The sequence below is a fragment of the Vulpes vulpes genome, chromosome 1 (genome assembly GCF_048418805.1).
Source record: "Vulpes vulpes isolate BD-2025 chromosome 1, VulVul3, whole genome shotgun sequence".
NCBI classification, from domain to species: domain Eukaryota; kingdom Metazoa; phylum Chordata; class Mammalia; order Carnivora; family Canidae; genus Vulpes; species Vulpes vulpes.
The window spans coordinates 72,435,043-72,457,705 of record NC_132780.1 but is presented as its reverse complement, the minus strand read 5'-3'; the positions used below and the strand labels follow the sequence as shown (position 1 = coordinate 72,457,705).

Here is a 22,663-nt window from a genome sequence, read left to right as displayed (position 1 = left end):
CCAGCTCTGCCCCATGATGAGCAGGCCCCAAGCTCTGATTTCCCCCCACAGGAGGCCAAGGGGGAATCAGGGTGAAGGCCTGGAGGGGCCGGGGACCCCAGGCTGCCCCTCTGCCCCCTTCCCTGCTCCGAGGATGGCCACAGAGGGGGTGTGTGCAGTCAATGGGCCGAGGGGAGAGCTGCTCGAGCCCGGCCTTTGCTGCCAATGCCTGGCCTTGGCTGTCGGTCCAGCAAGTGGGGTCCCAGGGGGGCATGTGTGGAGCACAGGCCTTGGGAGCGGGGCGGCTCTTAGGCCCCCAGGCCCTTCAGGGCCCTGCTGCTCCCCAGAGCCCACAGTTTCTCTCCTCATTTATTGCTGTGTAGCCACATCACCACAAAACTAGGTGCGTAAGGCCACACACACATGTCTCCCATGTCTGGGGGACAGGAGCATGGCCGCAGTGTTGCTGGATCCTCTGCAGTCTGGGGAAAAAATCTCCTTCTGAGCCCACGTCGTCCCTGCAGTTGTCAGCACCTTATGTCCTTGCCACGTGGGCTCCCCCACAGGGCCACTTGCTCCATCAAAGGCAGCAATGGGAAGAGGAACGTGGCTGTTAAACTGTGATGTAATCACACGGGTGGCATTGCCACATTGGATGTGTTGCATGGAGACAGGCGAGTCTCAGGTCCCATGGATACCCCAGGGTGCCGGCTCCAGCAGGGGGCCACCTTCCCATCCTAGCCTGCTACACCCTTCCTGCCTTTTCTCACTGACTGCTTGCCCTACCCCCCCGCCCCCCCCCTGCAACCCACTGGATAGATGGAAGGTGCTCGACTAGCTGAGGGGCCACTGTGGGGGGCTCCCCTAGCGCGGTCCACTGGAGCTCTCCCTTTGTAAGTCTGTCCCTGCCCTGAACTGTAAGCTGTTGAGAGGTAGGGGCTGCCCCAACTCTGCGTCCTGGAGCCTGGGGCTGCTGGAAACATGTAGGGACTTGGCACAGTATTTGTGGAATGAGCCAAAGAACTAACACATCAGGTGGTGAAAAAGGGCCGGTTAATAAATGAAGGGATGTTGCTCTGGAGCTGAAGGAGGTTCAAGTTCAGTGACAGCGTGGACTTGGAGGCTGCTGTTAGCTCCCTAAGCTTCTGTTTCCCCAGCTGAGCAGTGGGGAGTCTGATCGCACCTCCAGTGAAGGCCGTCATGAGGAGTTCCAGAACACACGCAGGAGCCCTGTGCTGGAGGCTGACGGCCTTGTCATTGATGGTCACTGGTCAGCCTGGCTGGTGGCTGAGTCTAGAGCCTTTCACCTGGGATGCTGCCCTGCAGAGCCCTCGGCGGCGTCAGCAAATAGGATCAGATGCTCTGCAGAGCCAAGCTCGAGGCCAGGCCATGCAGGGGGTGGGGGTGGGAGTGAGGGTGGGGGTGGGGGTAGGGTACAGGCCAGCCTATGAGCCTCCGGATTGCACAGCCCCTGTAGCTGTGCCAGCAGGCAGCTGGCTCTCTTTGATTTAGCTGGATTCTAAAATGAAGTTTTTAGATAAGTAATCTCTCTGGAAGAGCCAACCAGGGGGTTTACCCAGCGGGCTCTAGCTCTCTCCTCTCTGGGAGGGAGCTCTGACTCCAGAGAATTCAAGGGGCCACCTGGGTGGCTCAGCAGTTGAGCGTCTGCCTTCGCCTCAGGTTGTGATCCAGGGTCCAGGGATCGAGTCCCACATGGGGCTCCCCGTGGGGAGCCTGCTTCTCCCTCTCTCTGTGTCTCTCATGAATGAATAAATAAAATCTTTAAAAGAGAGAGAGAGAGAGAGAGAGAGAATTTGAACCTCCACCTAGTTGACTTGCTTCCCGGCCAAGCCATGTGGCCAGTCACCCTCCTGCTTCCACCCTTGCCTGTCATGGGCGCCACGGGGTGAAAGATCGCTTCCAGTTGGTCGGCTTCCAGGTAGACGTGCTTGGACAGCAACTTGCTTTCGAACCAGCCCATTGCAGAGGAGTCCGCACGGAACATTGACCCTGGCCACCGCGGCCGCGGCAGCTGGGTCAAAGTGATGAAGGTGCTGGCTCCGTTATGCCCACCGTGGATGATATTCTGGAGCAGGTCGGCGAGTTTGGCTGGTTCCAGAAGCAAGCCTTCCTGACCCTATGCCTGCTCTCGGCTGCCTTCGCCCCGGTCTACGTGGGCATCGTCTTCCTGGCCTTCACCCCGGATCACCGCTGCCTGAGCCCCGGGGCGGCCGAGCTGAGCCGGCGATGCGGCTGGAGCGCGGCGGAGGAGCTCAACTACACGGTGCCCGGCCCGGGGCCCGCGGGCGACGCCTTCCCCCGCCAGTGCCGCAGCTACGCGGTGGACTGGAACCAGAGCGCCCTGGGCTGCGTGGACCCGCTGGCCGGCCTGGCCGCCAACAGGAGCCACCTGCCGCTCGGGCCCTGTCTGCACGGCTGGGCCTACGACACGCCCGGCTCCTCCATCGTGACCGAGGTGAGGCTGGGCCCTGTGTTTGGGGGAACAGGAGGGCTGCAGGGGCAGGGAGGAAGCACACCGCAAATCCTAGAAGGTTCAGCTTCGCATCAGGGAAGAAGGGAGGAGAATTTTATTCGCTGATCACCTAGGACATGTCCGGCGCTGTCCTGGGCACTCAGTGGCCTGCTTCTCCTGTCTGGTCCCCTGTAGACGTGGAGTATTAGAGGAGCAGGCTGGAGGTAGGGGAGACCTTTGCAAGCCAGGCTGAACAGGATTGTTAGGACATGGGTCTGTGGGGAGACAGGTTCCTCTTCTTTCTGGCCCACTGGCTTCTCTAAGAGCCTGCTGCATTCACTTGGGGTGTCATTAGATTGGTGGGTCTCTCTTTCTGCACTCATGAGAGAGCTAAATGCTGGCTGGGATTGTGTGGAAGCAGCTCTGGCTTTGGAGAAGGACCTTTTCTTTTTTTTTCTTTTCTTTTTATTTATTTATTTATTCATGAGAGACACACAGAGAGAGAGAGGCAGAGACTCAGCAGAGGGAGAAGCAGGCTCCATGCAGGGAGCCCCACGTGGGACTTGATCCAGGGGCTCCAGGATCAGGCCCTGGGCTGAAGGCGGCGCTAAACCGCTGAGCCACCCGGGCTGCCCAGAGAAGGACCTTTTCAAAGCCAGCCATGCCCCAGATCAGTTGGGCGTCACTGAGTACGTTACTCAGGGCCTCTGAGCCTCCCCTGCCTCATGGGCCAGCCAGGAATGGCAAGTCACCTGCCCCACAGGATTGGCAAGTTCAACGGTACATGGCATCAGTGCTGGGGCTGTGTCAGGGGCCCTGCTCCTGGCGTACAGGTGGGACGATGGCGTCAGAGGCCCTCATTTGCATAGTTCAATGGGTTCTTTCTGTATGGTGCCTTGAGAATATTTTAATAAAAAGCCACTAGATTTTTTTTTTCCCTTCATAGACCTTGTAAAAAGTGTTACATTGTGAAAAGTGTGGGCACTTGGAGATTGGCATTGAGGACCATTGTTGAAACCACAGGCCGGAAGTTATGCCGAGGCGCTCTGTTAGCAAAGCCTGGTTTTGGCGATGGCACTGCTTAGCTGGAACAAGAGGTCACTTAGTGGTTTCAGTGTCAGCACAGCCGAGGCTCCTACTGGAGGAAAGAGCTGTGTCCTCTCCCCTTGCCTGATCAAGGGGCAAGGATGGGGAGGGGACAGCACAGAGGTTTCTCCTTCAGGAGGAACAGGCACAGGTGTGACTTGGTTTACCTGCCACTGCCTGAACACCTGGTCTCCAACGCATCCTCCAAAGACAGGTAACCGATGAGACGCATCGCTCCCGGGGGGACCAAACTGTCTGACACTCTGGCTGGGAATCTAGATCCGACCAAGACAGGGAGGTGTTTGTTCTGTTCTCTGTGATGAGACCTCCTCTGCTAGTAAAGGATCAGATGCTCTCTTTCATCTATTCACTCCGCGGTGTGCTCACTCAGGAAAGTGTCTGAGCCTTTGCTCTGCTCCTGCACCACCGTGGGGCTGGGAGAGACACAGGCCGTGAGCTTCCCTCAGGGAGGCTGCAGTCTCCAGGGCAGTGAGAAGAAGACCAGTGCCCGGGGGTCACGTGTGGGCAGACACACAGGGGCCGTTGGGCTCCCGGGGTGGATGTGTACCTTGGCTGCTGCACAGATCATGGGCACCTTCCAGAAGGAAGTGGCATTTGAATGGAGCCTCGGGCAGTATTCTGAGCAGCAAGGAGAGGGAACAGGACAGACCGGGAGAAGGAGCAAGGGGCAAGGCTTGGGGGAGAGGGAGCGTGTGCTAGGTTCATTTGGGACAATGAGCTGTTACATTGCATAGAATTCAGGGTTCTTTTTTTCTTTTTTAAGATTATTTATTTAATCATGAGAGACACAGAGAGAGGCAGAGACACAGGCAGAGGGAGAAGCAGGCTCTCTGCAGGGAGCCCGATGTGGGACTGGATCCCAGGACCCCGGGATCATGACCTGAGCCAAAGGCAGATGCTCAACCACTGAGCCCCCAGGTGCCTGCAGTTCAGGGTTCTGTGGAGGAACACAGGCGCGAAGGGTTGGGGACTCCTCACTTTCCCTCGAGAGTGCAGAGTACTCATGTAAGGTTGCCAGATAAAATGCAGGACACCGAGTTAAATAGGAATTTCAGATAAAAGCCAAACAATTTTTTCAAAAGATTTTACTTATTTTTTCATGAAAGACACACACACACAGAGAGAGAGAGACACGGGCAGAGAGAGAAGCAGGTTCCCTACGGGGAGCCCGATGCGGGACTTGGTCCCAGGACCCCGGGATCACGATCTGAGTCCAAGGCAGAGGCTCAATCTCTGAGCCACCCAGGCGCCCAAACAATTTTTTAAAGATAATTATGTCCCAGTTTTTGTGCATTTATTTGATGCTGAGAGCCAAGGCAGGGAATACAAGCATTGCATATGACATACTTACACTAAAAAAAAAAATGTGTTGTTTATCTGAAATTCAAATTCTGAGTATTCTGGATCTTTTTTTTTTCTAAACCTGGCAACCCTGACTTCATGTCAGATGAGGAAGTTTGGTTTTGTTTAGGCAGAAAAGCAAAGCAAGGCAGTCCTGGCTGGACCTTGGGAGTGGTCTGGAGCCAGGGTGCTGGGGCAGGGGGCGTCCCCGGAAGGAGGGGGAGCTGAGCCACGAGCCCCGTGAGAAGCATCTACCCACAGGATGCTTCAGGGGAGACGCAGGGCTGGCCTGGGTTGGGGGAAGGGCCCCCACTTGCCTGAGGGTTCTGGGGGTGTGGGTGAGCTGGGCAGGAGCTTGGCAGGATGGTGGCTGGGAGGGGAAGACACAAGAGGACAGAGAAAGAGCTCCAGAACCCAGTGGCCATCGGTGGCAGCAGGGGTGAGCTTCCATGAGACCCCAGATCTCAGCTCCGACAAGGATGGAGGGGATCCTGAGGCTCTCATCCACAGACGGAGCAGGGAGAAAGTGGCTGTGGGTAGAGCATGAAGGGTGGTGGGAGTCTGTGGAGATACCAAGTGTGACAAGACCAGGGCTCTAGGACAGGGGGTGGGGGGCAGGAGGACTCAGCACTCTCCATCCCCATTGCTTTAAATCTGCCTTTGCCTCTTGCTCTTCATCCTAAACTGAAGCGGATTCTCCAGGGATTCACCTTAGTGATTCCTTTCTGCAGAAATAATCTTTAATTTAGCCTTGCCCTGGACCTTGGAACTTGCTTACCGGAGGATGCTGAGCCAGCTGGTTTGAACACCCCGGTGTCACCAGCCCCCCACCCTCTGCACTAGGGAGGGGGCTGCAGCTCCTTCTGGGGAAGGAATGTGCCTGCTTCCCCCGACTCCTGAGTCCCCTATCGGGAGGCCCTGTCCTGCCAGCTGCAGCCCCATGGTGGGCTGGGGGCCCCCCTCCAGGCTGGGAAGCTCTGTCTTCCCCTGCTTGTGAGCATGAGCCTGAGCTCAAGCAAGGCCTCAGCCTGAGGTCATGGGAGTGCTTATACCACCGTTTGCACACTTGTCTCAGCCTGGAGATCTCCTGGGATCGGCTGAGGAGGTACGGCGTCTGGGTTCTGACAAGGCCTCTGGGTGATTCGTAGACAAGCTTGGAGAGCACTGCCTGCTGCTTGGTAGATGGTGCCTGAGACACCAGGCCCAGGCCGGTGGAACCCCAGCGGGGGCAGCGACCCATCCAGCGCCCCCACGCTGTGCAGTCCCAGGCTTTTCTGAGGGCTGGGCCTGTCTTCCTGGTGTGCACAAATGTGCGGGGGGCGGGGGGGCAGCGGTTGGGTGTGAGTTGGGTGGGGTGGGCACGGGGCATGGCAAGCGACACCAGACACAGATCCTGAGTATAGCAGAGCGGGGGCAGGGACCTCAGCAGGAGGCCATGGTGGCAGGTAAAGCCAGATGCTCCTTCCTCTAGTGCTGTGAGCGCTCTGGCTTCTGCACAGTCTGGGGACAGCGTGGAGCCTGGGCCTGCTCATTGCAAAAATTGGAGCACAAGACGAAACCAGTGCCCCGCAGCTTCGGGGAAATCTAGGGTACACAGATGTGGTCTCAGACAGTGTGGGTGGAGGCTGCAAAAAACCAGTTGGGCAGTTGGAGATACAGACCTGGGGACGGCCAGATAGCACCCAGGAGTGACCTGTCCCTCCTTTAACGGCAGGGCCTGGGGCAGGCCGGGAAAACCCAAGAACCAGAGGAGAAGCTTCGTGGGGAGGGTGTGCTTTCAGCTGAAGGGAACGAACGTTTGGGTTGGTAGAGGGAATGCCCGAGACGCCCCGTGGTGTCTCGTCGTGCCCCAGAGCCGAAGCTGTCACGGGAGTGGACCGCGGGGTCTGGGCGTAGACAGCTGGTGGTAGGACAGGCTCACGATTACTTTCTCAAAATGAGGTGGTGACACAGAGGGCTACCTATGTTTTATTTTAAAAAGTGCTCATGTCCAGGAAGTAAGCAGCCAGGAATGGGGAGGAGGAGAGGGCCCAGGCGGGGGCTCCACCTTGACCTCTACCTTCTCGGAACCCCGCAGAGGACGTGGGCCACCTCATCCTTGGGCCTGTCACGTGCACAGGTGTGTGACCCCTGAGGTGGGGCTGCCCCTAAAACACAGCAAAGGCCTCCCACACTCTCCTGCCTTGGCCTCCCTGGCTCTCGGCATGTTGGTCCCTGAGTCTCCAGCCACCTGGGCCCCACCCACAGGATGCTAGCGCACACGCTGCCCCCGCCAAGCCCGCCTTCTTGCCATGGTGTCTGTGCTCATCCCCTCCTGTGGCCCTGTGTGGCAACACCAGTCATGACCTACGGAGTTATCTGCGGACTTCACATAATTAAATATATAACAAATAGGTGCTTAACTGAGGGCTTCTGACCAATCCTCGGAAACATATTCTATTTCTTTTGCTACATTTCTATCTTTAGGAAATTACTGCATTCTACTTCTTTCCAGAAGACTTATCTGTTGGCTGTGTTGTCTTTCAATAACCGACTCTTGATGTCAAAGCACTTGACAGTAGTGAGGGTAAAACAAAGATGTTGGGTAGATAGTGGTAGTAACGGAGAGTTGCCAGAAACCTTGAATCTGTCTTATGAAAATGTGGGAAGGGAAAGTGATGTGAAACCCTTGAGAGTATCACACTTTGTGGTGAGCATTGACTTTGGAGACAAGACAGTAGATACAGCTTGACTTACAAACGGTCTTGTGTTTTCGGCCCGTCCGCCCGTGGTGTGATGCGCAGTTCAACCTGGTGTGCGACAACTCTTGGAAGGTGGATCTCTTTCAATCCTGTGTGAACCTGGGCTTCTTCCTCGGCTCCCTGGGGGTCGGCTACATTGCAGACAGGTACGTAAAGTCCAATTCGACCAGACATAGAGGCGATGCCATGAGAAGAATGGATCGTAGGGGATAGTGGTAGAAGAATCTGGCCAGGTGACAGAGAAAAGCACCAAAGGCTGGTGCTTCGGACTGGGGTGGGGCAGCAAGATGAGCCAGGCTGGGATTTGGGATGGATTTCAGGGGTCCAAACTCCATGCAGATTGTAGAATTGGGGTGGTGGGCTGAGAGAAGATGGGGTCAAAGCCAAGGTTTATGCATGGAGCAGATGGGTGAGGGGAGGATGGGGCCATTTTTTGAGATGGGACAGAGTGGATTAGAAGCAGACTTTGTTGTGGGGGGCAGGAAGCCATCAAGAGTTCTGTCCTGGCCGAGGGAATTCTCAGCTGTGCTAAGAGTGGCCCTGGAGGCACAGAAGAGATGTCAAGTAGGGGTTGCATACATGAGCTGTGCTCAGAAGAGGGATTTGTGCTAGAGATAAATATCTGGGATTTGTCACCAGAAGCTGTCAACCACGTTCGAGATAAGCTAGCCGAGAGTATAGAGAGACGTGTAGATGTTGGCGGGGAAGGAATTGCTGGCAGAGGAGATTTAAACGAAATGGCAGGGAGATGGAAGGGCAGCCACTCTCCTGGGGTAGTGTGAAGCTGTAGAATGCAAGACGGGTCTGGCCCAATGGGGAGGAGAGGCCAAAATCTGGGGACTTGGTCCCATAAGTACCAGTGACAGGGATGGTAGCAGGGGAAGGCTGAAGAAAAGCAAGAGAGAAGGAAGTGGAGTTTGTGCATGTGGACAACTCTGCAGGGCAGGTGGGCTGCAGAGGACAGGGGACAGGGGAAGGGTCCAGGAAGGGGACGATGGCATTGTGGAAGGTGCAAGGGACCAAAGGGGCAGTGGACGGGCTGGCCCTGGGGGAGCTAGCTGAACAGCCTTTGGTCAGAGGCGCAGGAGAAAAGATAGAGGAGGTGGACACGGGTGTCATGAGGTCTGAGCGTTCTGAGGTGATAAGGGGTGAGTGTCCGACAGGAAGTTTCTATGTTAGTACAGGATGAGGACGTTTACGGGCTGGTGGGTAGGTGCGCTGGGCAGGGGCAGGGGCTTGAGGTGAGGAGGCAAGGAGTAGGGGGGTCAAGGCCCGGGCTGGAGTCTAGGAGGCAGGGGGCAGGGAGGGAAGAGATTGCAGGGTGGGGAGACTGGGGTGGGGACCAGGGCACCGTGACCACATGGGACGTTGGCCCCTTGCTTCCTTGAGTAGCCACCAGAATGCCGGGTCAGGTTGGAAAGATGGAGTCAGTGAAGCACTGCCCGGGAAGAAGAGTTAGCACACGATTTGCCCATTTCATTCATGAAAAAAGGAAAAGGAAATAATCCTCAGGAGTTACACCATCAGAACGGAGTATTTTCCCAGAGAAGTTCCTGAGGCTGCTGCTAAGTCTAGCATGAGGGCGCCCGCTGTCAAACCGTTAATAATAATACAGTCGGCTAGGGGATGAGGGGGGCCATGCAGGGGACCCTGCAGAGCCACCAGGGGAGCACCCCCTTCTGGCCGAGACACCAGGTGCCTGAGAGCACCGGGGTCCTGGGTTCCCCCTTACAGTGATTTAATGAACCTCGGAAGGGCCGCTGTTCCCTGAGGACCACATGGCCGGGCTCTCAGGTCGGGGGTCCCTCAGGAGACCAGTGACATGGGCCTCCTGATTGAGACCCTGTCTGTCCCTTGGGGCCCATCGGTCCCCAAACACTCAACAGCCCCACTTCACTTCCCTGTGTCCTTGCCTCTGAAGGTTTGGCCGAAAATTATGTCTCCTGGCCACCTCGCTCACCAGTGCCGTCCTGGGTGTCCTCACGGCCGTGGCGCCAAACTACACGTCCCTGCTGCTCTTCCGCCTGCTGCAGGGCCTGGTGAGCAAGGGCAGCTGGACATCTGGCTACGTCTTGAGTAAGCACCCCCTGCGCTCAGTTCCCACGGGGGCGGGGGCGGTGGGCAGCACAAGGGGAGGGAGCCAGACGCTGAGGTGGGATTCTGGGGGGAGAGGGGGTGTTCGTGGGCTCCAGAGAAATGGTAGTAACTCTAGCTGTGTGTGATTGTCTGTCTGACTGGGCCAGGGGACTAGGTGGGGACGGCCTCCCTCCTCCTCCCCCTCTCTCCTTCCTCTCTCCCCCCTTCTCCCTTCCTTCCTTCCTTCCTTCCTTCCTTCCTTCCTTCCTTCCTTCCTCCCTTCCTTCCTTCTTTCCCTCCTCCTTTCTTCCCTTCCTCCTCCCCCTTCCTCCTTCCCCTCTCCCTCCTCCTTCCTTCCCTTCCTACTCCTCTCTCCTTCCCCTCCCCCTCTTCCTTCCTTCCTTCCTTCCTTCCTTCCTTCCTTCCTTCCTCCCTCCCTCCCTCCCTTCCTTCCTTCCTTCCTTCTCCCCCTCCCCCTTCTCCCTTCCTTCCTTCCTTCCTTCTTTCCCTCCTCCTTTCTTCCCTTCCTCCTCCCCCTTCCTCCTTCCCCTCTCCCTTCTCCTTCCTTCCCTTCCTACTCCTCTCTCCTTCCCCTCCCCCTCCTTCCTTCCTTCCTTCCTCCCTTCCTTCCTTCCTTCCTTCCTTCCTTCCTTCCTTCTCCTCCTCCCCCTTCTCCCTTCCTTTCTTCCTTCCTCCTCTCCCTCCCTCCTCCTTCCTTCCCTCCCTCCTCCCTCTCTTTCCCCCTCCCTCTTCCTCCCTCCCTACTTCTTATTCCTTCCTTCCTTCCTTCCCTCCCTCCTTTTTTGTTTGAGAGACACTTAAATAACCACTTAAATATATCAATCTTTCTATATCAACTAATCTATCTGGGAACAACATGACCACATTCTGATTTATTTACAGCAGTGTGCTGGGGGGTGGTATACAGGAAGGGGAGTCAGGTAAGAGAGCATCTTAACATCTTAAATACGAAAGGACCAGCATCTCCTGAAAAGAAATACAACAGCCCAACTGGTCTAAACCACTTAAAAATTAGGAGGAGACTGTAAGAGGGAGTAAGAGAAGAGACAAACATCTTTTTCTAAAAAAAAAAAAAAAAATGAGGTGTGAACCACTGTAATTCTATATACTGTTTTTTTCCCCCTTTCAAATTTTTCCATGAGGGGTGAGACTAAAAAGGGAAAATCACTCTCTTGGAAGAAAGTCGTGTACAAGAGCCACCGTTGCTTTCTGCAGCCCATACGTGGTTGCATTGGACGGCAGTGAGGATAATCCACATTTTTGCTCATTTGTAGAGAATAGAAAAGAAACAACTTTGTCCTTCCATCTCTGAAAATGGTATCTTTGGTCTTGGCATTCTGAGAGGTAGTTCATCAGGACCAAGAGAAAGCATGTTCCTCCCTTGTGAAACTGTATGCTCTGGCTAAGTGTAGTCAGTTCAATACATATTCACTGGCCATCTGTATGTTGAATACGCACTATTTGACACGTGGTTAAGACGATAAATTTGGGGTCAAATATCTACTCCCCAGCACTGCCTGGCCATGAACTCTTGGGCCATTCCCATAAGCCCTGGCTCAGAGGGGCTTATGGGGACCCTCAGAGGGGGGTGGCAGGGCCCTGATGGGCAGGTGCACTGCAGAGCTGTGGCCCAAGCGATGCCTGCCCCGCGATGGGCCCTGTGGGGTTGCTGTCACTCTGTGGCAGGCAGTGGGGCAGGGCTGGAGGTACCAAGATAGAGGAGGCACCCTTCCTCCCTTTGAGAAGCTCAAATGCTAGAGAGAAGACAGATGGCCATCTATCTTGGTGTGTGAGAGCCGTGCCGCCCCCAAAGGCTTTCCCCATGTGTTTGCAGGTCACACACCACCTGGTCCTCCACTGGTGACTCAGTGGTCGTCCTCCCTTAGGGGCTTCTCTTCTCCCAAATCCTGCAATGTGGCAGGACCCAGGACTTTGTTCTCTCCCTCCCCAAACCTGCTCCACCTGCAGACCCCTACCCTAACCCCTGTCTGTAAAGTCCCCTCTGCCCAGCTGCTCAGGCCAGTTGTCTTGCAGTCAGCACAGCCCCCAGTTCCCCACACCTGCTTCCGGCCCTCGGGGGTCCTGCTGCTGGCTTTCCTTCCACAATACCCCTGGGACCACCTTCTCTTCACTGCCGCTGCTGGGCCCAAGCCAACACCGTCGCTTCACCTCTGTCACTGGTCCCCAATCTTAACTCAGCAGCAGACATGGAGTGTGCTGCCACCTGGGGCACTGGCTCTGCACCTCCTGCAGCACAGGCCAGACTCCATAGGGGCCCCAGGATGGCCTCCCCGAGGCACTGCCTCCCCCTTGCATGACCCTCTGGAGGTCCACGTCCTCTGTTCCCTCTGCCTGGAACTTCACCCTTGACGTTCGCCCCACCTCACTGCTGTCGGAAACCCAGCCACCCCTTCCCCCTCGACTCTCCGGATCCTCTCCCACCCGTTAGCTTTCCATTCCCCCTGGCACAGAGTGCATTCCAGCCTGGCATGCGATTTACTCATTTACCGTGTGTGCTCTCTGTCCCCTCTCGCAAGGAGGTGGGGTCATGAGGACACGACTCTGCCCAGGAAGTTGATGACATGCTCCAAATGCCTGGAGTGGTGCCAGGTCCCTGGGAGGCCAGCGATGCTTATTAAATTAGTACACGCTCCCAGGGCTGTGAGAAACAGCACAGCTCTAGGGGCACCGGGGTGGCTCAGTGAGCATCTGCCTTTGGCTCAGGGCGTGATCCCGGGGTCCTGGGATCAAGTCCCACATCGGGCTCCCTGCAGGGAGCCTTCTTCTCCCTCTGCCTGTGTCTCTGCCTCTGTGTCTCTCATGAATAAATACATAAAATCTTTAAAAAAAAAAAGAAAAAAAAAAGAAAAGAAATAGCACACCTCAGTCTGGAGCTTATAGGGGCAAAGCTCTGGGGAGGAGGGGTTGGCCAGTGCTCAGGTAGACCGAATGCTGAAGCACCCAAAGGACACTAAAGACAGCAAGTGGGGGCAGATTAGAAAAGGAAGAGCTGGAGAGAAGCTGGGATGAGCAGCTGGGTGGATCTCAGGGAGCCTTGAGTGGAGCAGCAGCAGCACAGGAGAAGGAGCCTGGGGTCAGGCAGGAGGGGGTTGGGGCCTGGGGCTTGCCAGGAGGGAAGGAGGCCACGGGAGCCTCAACAGTGATTCCTCTCCTGTTCAGTCACAGAGTTCGTGGGCATGGGCTACAGACGAATGGTGGCGATCCTCTACCAGATGGCCTTCACCGTGGGGCTTGTGGTGCTCTCGGGGGTGGCCTATGCCATCCCTCACTGGCGGTGGCTCCAGCTGGCCATCTCTCTGCCCACCTTCTTCTTCCTGCTCTACTACTGGTACGTGGGTCCTCCAAGGGGGCCCCTGCTCCTCTGTCCCCACCCCCCCGGACCACGCTCAGCTCACCCCCTAGGACTGCCTGGAGACCTTGGCTGCCACATGGGCCATCCCCCGAAGGGCCACGGTGGCCACACACACAGGCACATGGCTCCTTCCACCATGTGTGCCATTTGAGATGTTCTCATATTATGGGGTGGCCCTCATTACATGGGCAGCTACCCTCTTTAAATTTGTATCCCCTTAGATGGAGGGCAATGATCTGAGTCAGATAAAAATCCACCTAGCCACAAAGTAGACATTTGGTGTTTGTTGAATGAATGAATGAATGAATGAATGAATGAGTGAATGAATAAGTGAATGAAAATTCTCGGGGAATGTGCACATTAAGCCACTGAGACAAACCAGTCCCAGTGAGCTGTTAATCTTACTGGCTGTCAGCACTTGGCAGGGTCCCAAGGGACGCACAGCCGGAAAGATGAGTTTTGAGCTTTGATTATGGGACAGGGAAGGGGTGCAGAGAGGGCCGGGAAGAGAAATATCGCATCCCTGCAACTTTTGTCACCATTCTGCTGAGGGCAAATCTCACCTGTGGGTAGCACTGAAGTAGACCCAATCTCTCCAAACCTGGGCTTGCCTCTAGGAGGGCTACGTTGGTGGTCAGGGTGAGTCTGCTGTCCCCTCATCAGGCTGAAACCCCGGCTCTCCGGTGGGAAGGACGCGCTGGCTGAGTCTCGCTGGTCGGGCAGGGGGGCCTTTGCCTGAGTGTTTTCAGAAGACCTTACACCAGACGTTCCTGATCTTCAAGTCGTAGTGTCCTTACTCGGTTTGCAATGGACAGCACGCTACCTCCCTGGTGTTCAAAGACAGCGAATACGGTGTATTTGGTTTGGGAGATATTTTGAGGCTTGTTCAACAGCGGGGACACCCCGCTGTAGCACAAGGGTTGGGGGAGGCATCTGGAGCATCTATTCTGTGCGAGAAGTTTCCAGGGGTACAAGGCTGCCAGCTGCCAGCAGAGAGTGGGGCCCCTCCTCTGTGCAATGAAGCCCACGTAGGAAAGTAGTGGTCCTCTTGTTTGCTCACAGATCTTAGCAGGTGGCACTGACAGTATGAGGGACCCACAGAGCTCCTTCGTGGGTCCCCTGGGCCAGCGCAGAATGACCCCAGATCCTCGTCCACTAGCTGCTTGAGGAATTCCAGTCCCCATGTGAGGAGGGGGGCTGCTCAGAGCGTTAGCATCTCCCTGATCCGGGCTTTAGGCCCGCCGTGCTCTGGGGAAGCCACCCCGTGGTGAGGCTCTGTGTCTGCAGGTGCGTGCCCGAGTCTCCCCGATGGCTGCTATCACAGAAGAGGAATGCTCAGGTGATGAAGATAATGGGCCACATCGCCCAAAAGAACGGGAAATCGCCTCTCACTGATCTAAAGGTGACAAACCAGCGGGGGGTTTCTCACACCACTGAACTTTGGGTTGGGTTTGTGATTTTAGAAAATGCTTCTGGGGCTGCCTTGAGGAGTGGGGAGGCCCTGGAGGAATTTGGGGGTGATGGGGCTGAGATCAGGAACGGGTGGGGTGGTTAGGAGGGCTGCTCCTGTTCCCCCACAGCGGCGCCGCAGCTGATGCTCTGCCTCCCTCCTAGATGCTCTCTCTCGAAGAGGATGTCACGGAAAAGCTGAGCCCCTCCTTTGTAGACCTGTTCCGCACGCCACAACTGAGGAAGCACACCTTTATTCTGATGTACCTGTGGTAAGTGGCCTTTCCTATACCTTCCCCCGATGGACTCAGTGTGCCGGCTGAGCACCAGGGCATGAGTTGAAGACAGTGGAGCAATGCAGGTGGAAAAAGAGAAGCATGAAAAGGAATTTTTACATGAATTTCAAGCAGCCGATGAGCTCTTAGACATCTTTATGTCTCCCTTGAAGATGGAATAAGGGGGAAAAGATATCAAGAAGAGCGTGTTGCGTGTGAGATGTCAGCAGTAAGATGAGTGAAACCTGATGAAGGGATCCCAAGGTTGTCTCAGATCCCACGTATCTGTCTTTTGGGAATAGCACATCTTGACTTAGTGGAGGAAGGTGGATGAGATGTCAGTGGCTCCTGGCCCTTCCAAAGAGAAGATCCCTACATCACATCTTGGCACTTTAGAGACCCTGTCAGAGAGGGGCTGTGCCTTTATTGTCCACTGATTATGAGACTCATCTACACATATGGACTCACCCAGTCTGCTCCTTTCTGCAGGCTGCTCCCTTGCTCCCTATCCTGTGCTCTCAGAGGACACCCGTCCAGCTCCCCATCATCATGGCTTTGTCCTTCGCATGAAGATGGCTCCTCAGTCACTCCCCTGGTGGCTGGACTGTGGGGTCCCCCCTCAGCTGGAGCCACTCTGCTGCTGGTACACTCATTTCCACTTCCACGAAGGTTTTACTAGAACCAAGGGTTCAAGCTAATAGAGTGGTGCCTGGCACATGGTAGCCCCGCAAATATTTGCTGAAGGTTGAATGAATAACCACGGTTCCACGGAATCCATCCTGAGTGTAGGAGACACCAGCCAGGCTCACCATGCCTTCCCTTTGCCCCAGCAGTCACCTGCCCTGGCCCCATGTTGGTCCCAGAGTCCTGCCACCAGCTACATGATGGGCCCCCGGGAATCTTTGTAAACACCCCAGCTGCCTGGTGCACTTGTGTCACCCTCCTCCCCTCCTCCTATTTCCTCTCGCTGCCCCCACGTCCATCCCCTAGGGCACTCCTCTCGTGGGGTGCTTCGGCTCCTCTGCTCTCACACCCTTGCACCCACTCCCTCCGCAAACTCTGCTCTGATCTGAGAATGTGTTCAGAAGCTTCCCTTGGTATCCCCTGCCCCCTTGGTTCCCGGAGTGAGTGTCGTGCTCTTTTGCCTGTGTGGCTGGGGAGCCTCCTGGCTGGCCTCTCTCTTCACGCTGCTGCCCCGCACCCCAGGAGCTACTCATAGAGCAAATAGCACCACACTCCCCCGTCTACACCCTCCACTGGCTTCCTACTCCCCCTAGGAGAACACCGAATCCCTTTCCGTGGCCCACAAGGAGCTGACCCCAGACACCCCTCTTACTGGCCTTCCTTCCACCTCCTCCTTCCTTGCAGCTGCTCGCGAGGCCAACCCAGCTCTTCCCAGCCAAGCAGCTTCCAGAAAGCTCCACATTCTATGACTCAGCATCCTCATCAGCAAGTGGGGGTAATGAAAGGACTCACCTCACACGCGTGTTGGCAGACGTGACATAACACGTGGAAGGAAATGGCTTAGAGCGCGTGTGCTTAACACCAGGGCTGCTGTTTTACCACGTACAACATGCGATTCATGGGTTCTGCCAACAGATGGCAGCCCTGCACGGGCGTTAAGGGCAAAATCCAGGTTCTGCGCTCCTTTCTCTTCAATCCATCCCTTTATCAGTTATATGGGACTGTTCACGTTTAACTGGGGCCAAGGGAGGGGCCTGGTGAGCGTCTGGGAAATCAGGGATGATTCAGGACTAGACACAAGAGCATCCCAGTGTTTCCCTGTGTGCAGCTTGATAAAACGAGGGAGTATATTAATGAGAAATATCCGTTGTGATCTCAGTTTGGGAGCTGATAGGCAATTTACTTGCTGGAATAAGCGATTTCTTAGCAACCAAAGTCTCTTCTTGCGGTGTAAATACCAACATAATCATAACATATAACATGTTTCTAGCCTCTAAAATCCTATAATGTCACTAAAAAAAAGCCCCGTGAGACTCTAAATTCGCCCTGAGTGACTTAGTCGGCCCCCATGGCTCTCTGTGCCATATTCTTTTTTTTTTTTTAAGATTTTTATTTATTTATTCATGGGAGACACACATACACAGAGAGAGGCAGAGGGAGAAGCAGGCTCCATGTGGGGAGCCCGATGTGGGACTCGATCCTGGGTCTCCAGGATCGCGCCCTGGGCCTAAGGCAGTGCTAAGCTGCTGAGCCACCCAGGGGTCCCCTCTGTGCCATATTCTGAAGCACTGCTCCTCGCCCCTGGGATATGGATGAAGGGGTCACGCGGTGGGTTCTGGGGGTGGGGGCAGCTGTTAAACACGGCACCGCTGTGCGGAGGGAAAGACTCTGGACGGCACCTGCTCTGCTCTGCTCTGCTCTGGGTACGTGACCTTGGGAAGATGACGATGATGACGCCGCTAGTGGCTGTCTTTACGAGTGCTTTCCATGTGCCGGGAGCCACTAGGCACTTACTGTGGGCCAGGCAAGGGGTGCAGAGGGCGATGTGGCGAGGACCATCTCAGCCACGCACCTGTCACACCTGTTGTCGCCAGTCTGCAGAGGGCAGATCTCGTCTGTAGGTGGCACTGAGGTAGACACAGTCTGTCTGAATGACGGCTGGCCTCTAAGTCTTACACGTTTGTGGTCAGGACAGGCCCTCTGTCCCCTTGTCAGGGTGGCGCAAGGCGCTCTCCGGGGGGGGAGGACTCTGGCTGAGTCTCCATGCCTGGGTGGATGCAAGGGGGTCTGAGTGTTCTCCGAAGACCGAATTCCCTTTATTGATGCGGGAACTGAGGCATCGAGGGCTCAGTTAAGTTCCTTGGGGTCACACAGCTCACACGGCAGCCTGATTGCTGAACCTGCTCCGTCACCAGCGCCTTCTCCTGCCCATGTCCCCTTGTGGCCACTGGGCCATTAGGGTCATCGTTTGCCATCTCTAGGACACGTGGTTGTATCCTGGAAGTCGTTATGTCACATACACCTTGAGAGGAGCTCCTCACTGAGGCTCCCCAGGACACCCTTCCTGATTTTGTACCCCCTCTTCCCATGTCGCTCCAAGACATTTTATTTTATTTTATTTTTAAAGATTTTATTTATTTGTTCATGAGAATAACAGAGAGGGGGGAGAGAGAGAGAGAGAGAGAGAGAGAGAGAGAGACAGGCAGAGGGAGAAGCAGGCTCCATGCAGGGAGCCTGAGGCAGGACTCGATCCTGGGTCTCCAGGATCACACCCTGGGCTGAAGGCGGCGCTAAACCGCTGAGCCATCCGGGCCGCCCGCTCCAGGACATTTTAAATCGAGTGACACACATTGCTCTCCAGCTCTTGGGGACCTTTGTCTTCGCTGCCAGAATCCAAACTCTCTCCCATCCTGCAGACAGGAGACTCCACCCGAGACTGTGCTTCTCCCCTGTGCTCAGGTTCACGAGCTCCGTGCTCTACCAGGGTCTCATCATGCACGTGGGCGCCACTGGTGGGAACCTCTACCTGGATTTCCTTTACTCGGCTCTGGTTGAATTTCCCGCGGCCTTCATCATCCTGGCCACCATTGACCGCTTTGGCCTCATCCGTCCTTTGGCCACATCCAATCTGGTGGCAGGGACAGCCTGTTTCATCATGATTTTTATCTCACACGGTGAGTCATGCCTTTCCCCTCATCTTCTCCGTAATTGAACTATCGAACTGAGGGAACACTGTTTCAATTCCTTGATACTCCCCTCGAACTAGAACAAAGACAAAGACGGGGGGTTACCTTAGTCTCCAACTGGGTTTTTACAATTTTTAAAATTTTTAAATTGGGGTATAACATACACACTACGAGCAGATGACAAGTATACAAGGTGATGAAATTTTGCGTGTGTGTGTGTCTGTGTACATCTGGGTAACATGACCTAGATACATGGAAAATTTCCAACACCCCGGAAGGCTCTCCCATGTTCCCTGACAATCTATACTCACCCTCCCTGCTCAGATCACCACGGCTCTGACCTCTGTCACTGAAAAGCAATGTTGACAGCTCTTGAATTTCATACAAAAGGAACCATAGCACATATATTTGTCTGGCTTCATTCACTCATTCCATCTGTGAGATTGGTCCATGTGGTCACACCGGAGTGTAGTTAATTCCCTTTCATGTTGGGCAGCATTCCACTGTATGAACCCCATGCTACTTATCTGTCCCACTGTTGATTGACACTTACGTGGCTTTCAGCGACTGCCTACTGGGATCTAAGCCCAGTGAACATTCTGGTACGTGTCTTTTCATGGGCATAGACTCTCATTTCCCTTGGGTACAAATTTGTGAGTGCATTTGCTAGGTCAGGGGTGGCATATATGTAGCTCTAAGTCCATACAAACAGGTTTCCAAAATGGTTGTACCAATGCACACTCCAACCGACGATGCCTGAACGCCCCAGTTGTTCTGCGTCCTCGCCAGCACTGGGTTTTGCTAGTCTTTTTGACACCAGCCATTTTGGTGAGTGCTGTGCTTTAGTCCATCCTTCTTACCACCCAAGATAATCCGAAGTAGAATAACTTGAGTCAGTTTTCATCTGAGTACACAAATTGCCTTTCATATTTGTTATTTTGGGGAAGACTGTTGAATTAACACTAAGGCAGATTTGCTATTTTCTCAATGTTTTATTGCTCGTGCTCTGCCCTTTGTGGGTTGAGTTGTTTTGGTTAGCTTTTCTGGAAGGTATCGTGGGATGAGTTCCCTGAAATCTGTATTCTCAAGAACCAAGCTGTATATATCAGATTGCAAATAGAAAGATGAGGAATGCTCAGTTTTCTTCTCCCTCCTTGCGTGGGGAGAGAACAAAGAGACAGGGAAGGGAGCAGAGTCCATCTGAAATAGGTTTTACCCACTATCTTCCCTATCTTCTTATTTCTAGAATCCTGGAAAGATGAATGAGAAGATTTTTTTTTTTTTTTTAAGTAATAGCACTGGGTGCAGAGAAGGAGTCCAAGGTCTGAGACTGTTCAATTGTCACCAGAGCAGAGCCCGGACACCATGCTCTCTGGTCCCATGCCCCCAGGGCCCTCCTCCCATCCCCTACCCTTTCCACTTACATCGACTTAGTCCTTGTCACCTTAGATGATAAACACTCCCTCCTCCAGGAAATATTTCAAGTGCCTTCTGTGCAGCCAGCACGCACCTAGGCCCTGGATCTCAGCAATGAGCAAAGTGGAGAAAATTCTTGCTTCACAGAGTTTACAGTCTAGAGGGAAAAAGAGAAGGGGAAGCTTGGTGGGCATTAATCCTTTGTGTGGTGGTCAGGGCGGCATTAGGAGACCTGATTGAGGGGAACAAGCAGTGTCACCATCTGGAGAATGTGCTTCCCACGCAGGGGGACAGAAGGGGGAAGATCCCCGAGAAGGGTAGAGCTGAGCATTCTAGGAGCGGCTGGGATCCCTGTGCCTGAAATCAGGAGAGCAGGGGCAGGAGTGGTGGCACAGAGGTTGGGGATAGCAGGAGGCGGCCTTGGGCTGCTTCCCCCGTGTGGGAGGGAAGCACTGGGGGCTTTGGGCAGGGACGTGCCCCATGGTCTGTGTGGCTGCTGAAGGGAGTCGGGCCTGAGGTGCTAAGGGAGCCAGGGCAATGGAGCAGCCTGCCAGGTTACAGACCCCAGGGTTTGTATGCAAGGCCCTCCCTGGAGAGTCTGTCTGGGTGAACTTCTTCATCTCCTTGCTATTGGAAGCTGGGGAGTGTACTTGATTAAGTACACCCTTGATTGGCCATCCTTGATCAGAGGCTGGGAGACTGGGTTGGACCTGGTGGTAAGCTCATTCCCGAGGCCATCACATCCTCTCTCCTGGGAGCCTGGCGCTGGTGGAATAAAATGAAGCATGTCTTCCATGAGCAGCCAGTAGGGGACAGGGGTCAAGAAAACATAATTTCTGCGACCCCACAGGCTTTATTAGTCACTTGGCATGTCACAAGAGCCACTTGCTTGTTGGTGTTTGGGGTAATCCAGGTAGAGCAGATGACAATGCCCAATTCTTCGATTGGTCCTCAGTAGGGGGACGGCTTCCTGGAGCCCCATGCAAGCAGGAGCCCTGTAGCCCTCTACTCAGATGAGACAAGGGTTTGCTTCCCTTGTACTCACGTCTGAGACTGTCTGGAAAGGTGCTCTGTTTTTTTAAAAAAATGTATATATTTGGAAATGAAGGCTAGATTGAGGATTAGAAATCTGGTCTATCAGCTCCAGGGATGCTGCCTAAGTGGCTGCATTTATTGTGGACCTACTATGTCAGGGTCTAGAGATTGCAGAGAAATTAAAAAGCCAACGTTTCTGGAGTGGTCATGGTGAACATGTGAACATGTGACATAAATCATCTCAAAATCTCATAACAGCTTACAGGTTGGCTATAATTGTTCTCATTTTATAGCTGAAGAAACCAAGGCCCAAGGAGGTTAAGTCGCATGGCTGACAGGAGACAAAGCTGAGATCCTAAATGCTTGTTTTTTCCTCTGCACAAGGGAGCCTCCCTCCTGTGTCACCATCAGGTTCTGGAACCTCTCAGCCCTCAGTTATTTATTCCAGAATGAGAGGGTTAGACAAGGCAGTGTTTCTGGCTCTTCTAGCTCTAAAGTCCAAGCTTCCTAGCGTGGCTCCTCAAGGGAGGGAACTCCGTGGGCACAGTCCCCACATGAGTCCCTCATCTCTGCATGTCTCCTATCCAGATCTACACTGGCTAAACATCACAGTGGCTTGTGTTGGCCGAATGGGAATCACCATCGTGTTCCAAATGGTGTGCCTGGTAAATGCCGAGCTGTATCCCACGTTCGTCAGGTGGGTGCACAAAGTGGGGGGAGAGAAGGGAAGGAGGTTGGGTCACCACTGACACAGCTGGCCATCAGCCAGGCTCAGCAAGGACCAGAATTTCAAGACAGTTTCTCAAGGTTCCCGCAAAGTTTGGTTCATTTGGACACTGAGGTGGGCTGTGGGCCTCAAAGAGAAGGTCAGCACCTAATTATGGAAGAGAAAGTGAAACAGGAAGATGAGTAGAGTGTGCAGTGGGCAAGCAGAAGAAGACAAGCACCTGCATGGAGAGAGCCCTGGGCAGCAGTGCGAGACCGAGCTCAGCCCAGCCCTCGGCTCTGACTGCTTGCATAAATCCGGCAGCTGCACTGACATCTGTAGACATAACTTGATTAAACAGAGTTTTGCTTGGTACAATGATCACACAAAGCATTTCTAGAATCTTTCGTTTTGTCCTAATATTGTTGTTATTTCCATTTTACAGACGAGGAAGCTGAGTTTCAGAGAGGGAGAGAGAATTTGCAAGAGGCACACAGCCAGAAAATGGCAGGGCGTCTTTCTGACCTCAAAGCTGGGCTTTTCCCGGGATGATACAATATATTTCAATATATTTAGCAGCAGGCCTAGAAGACTTATTATTTTTATTTTTAAAGATTTATTTATGTATTTTAGAGAGAGAGAGAGAGAGAGCGAGCATGAATAGGAGGTGGGGCAGAGGGAGAGGGAGTGACTCTCAAGCAGATTCCCCCCTGAGCACAGAGCCTTGCTTGGGGCTCAATCTCGGGACCCTGAGATCATGACCTGAGCTGAAATCAAGAGTCAGATGCCCAATGACTGAGTCACCCAGGCGCCCCAGGCCTAGAAGACTTATTGTTTAAAGTCAGAGTTAGACCAAAATTCACTGTAACATGCAGTTTGTTGAGTTTTAATTACATGCGTGTTCATTTACCAGCTACCACAATCAATATGGAGACATTTCCATTACTTTCAAATGGTTCCTCATGTCCCTTTGCAATCAGTCTCCCCTTTCCCCACCTCCAGCGCCTGGTACCCACCGCTC

General features: G+C 54.2%; 1 protein-coding gene across 2 annotated transcripts in view; it reads left to right on the top strand.

Moving 5' to 3' along the window:
- The first annotated feature begins 1,080 nt into the window (after positions 1-1,080).
- LOC112935152 (solute carrier family 22 member 1-like) overlaps positions 1,081-22,663 on the top strand; it is a 31,742-nt gene continuing 10,159 nt past the window's right edge. The window contains exons 1-8 of one of the 2 annotated variants that reach the window (XM_026018749.2): positions 1,081-2,455; positions 7,684-7,787; positions 9,563-9,717; positions 12,919-13,087; positions 14,399-14,513; positions 14,726-14,832; positions 18,259-18,473; positions 21,525-21,633. In XM_026018749.2, coding sequence (XP_025874534.2) covers positions 2,045-2,455; positions 7,684-7,787; positions 9,563-9,717; positions 12,919-13,087; positions 14,399-14,513; positions 14,726-14,832; positions 18,259-18,473; positions 21,525-21,633 — 1,385 coding nt within the window. In that variant the 5' untranslated portion in view covers positions 1,081-2,044. The remainder of the gene's footprint in view (positions 2,456-7,683; positions 7,788-9,562; positions 9,718-12,918; positions 13,088-14,398; positions 14,514-14,725; positions 14,833-18,258; positions 18,474-21,524; positions 21,634-22,663) is intronic. The other variant, XM_072766789.1, reaches the window with a different exon arrangement.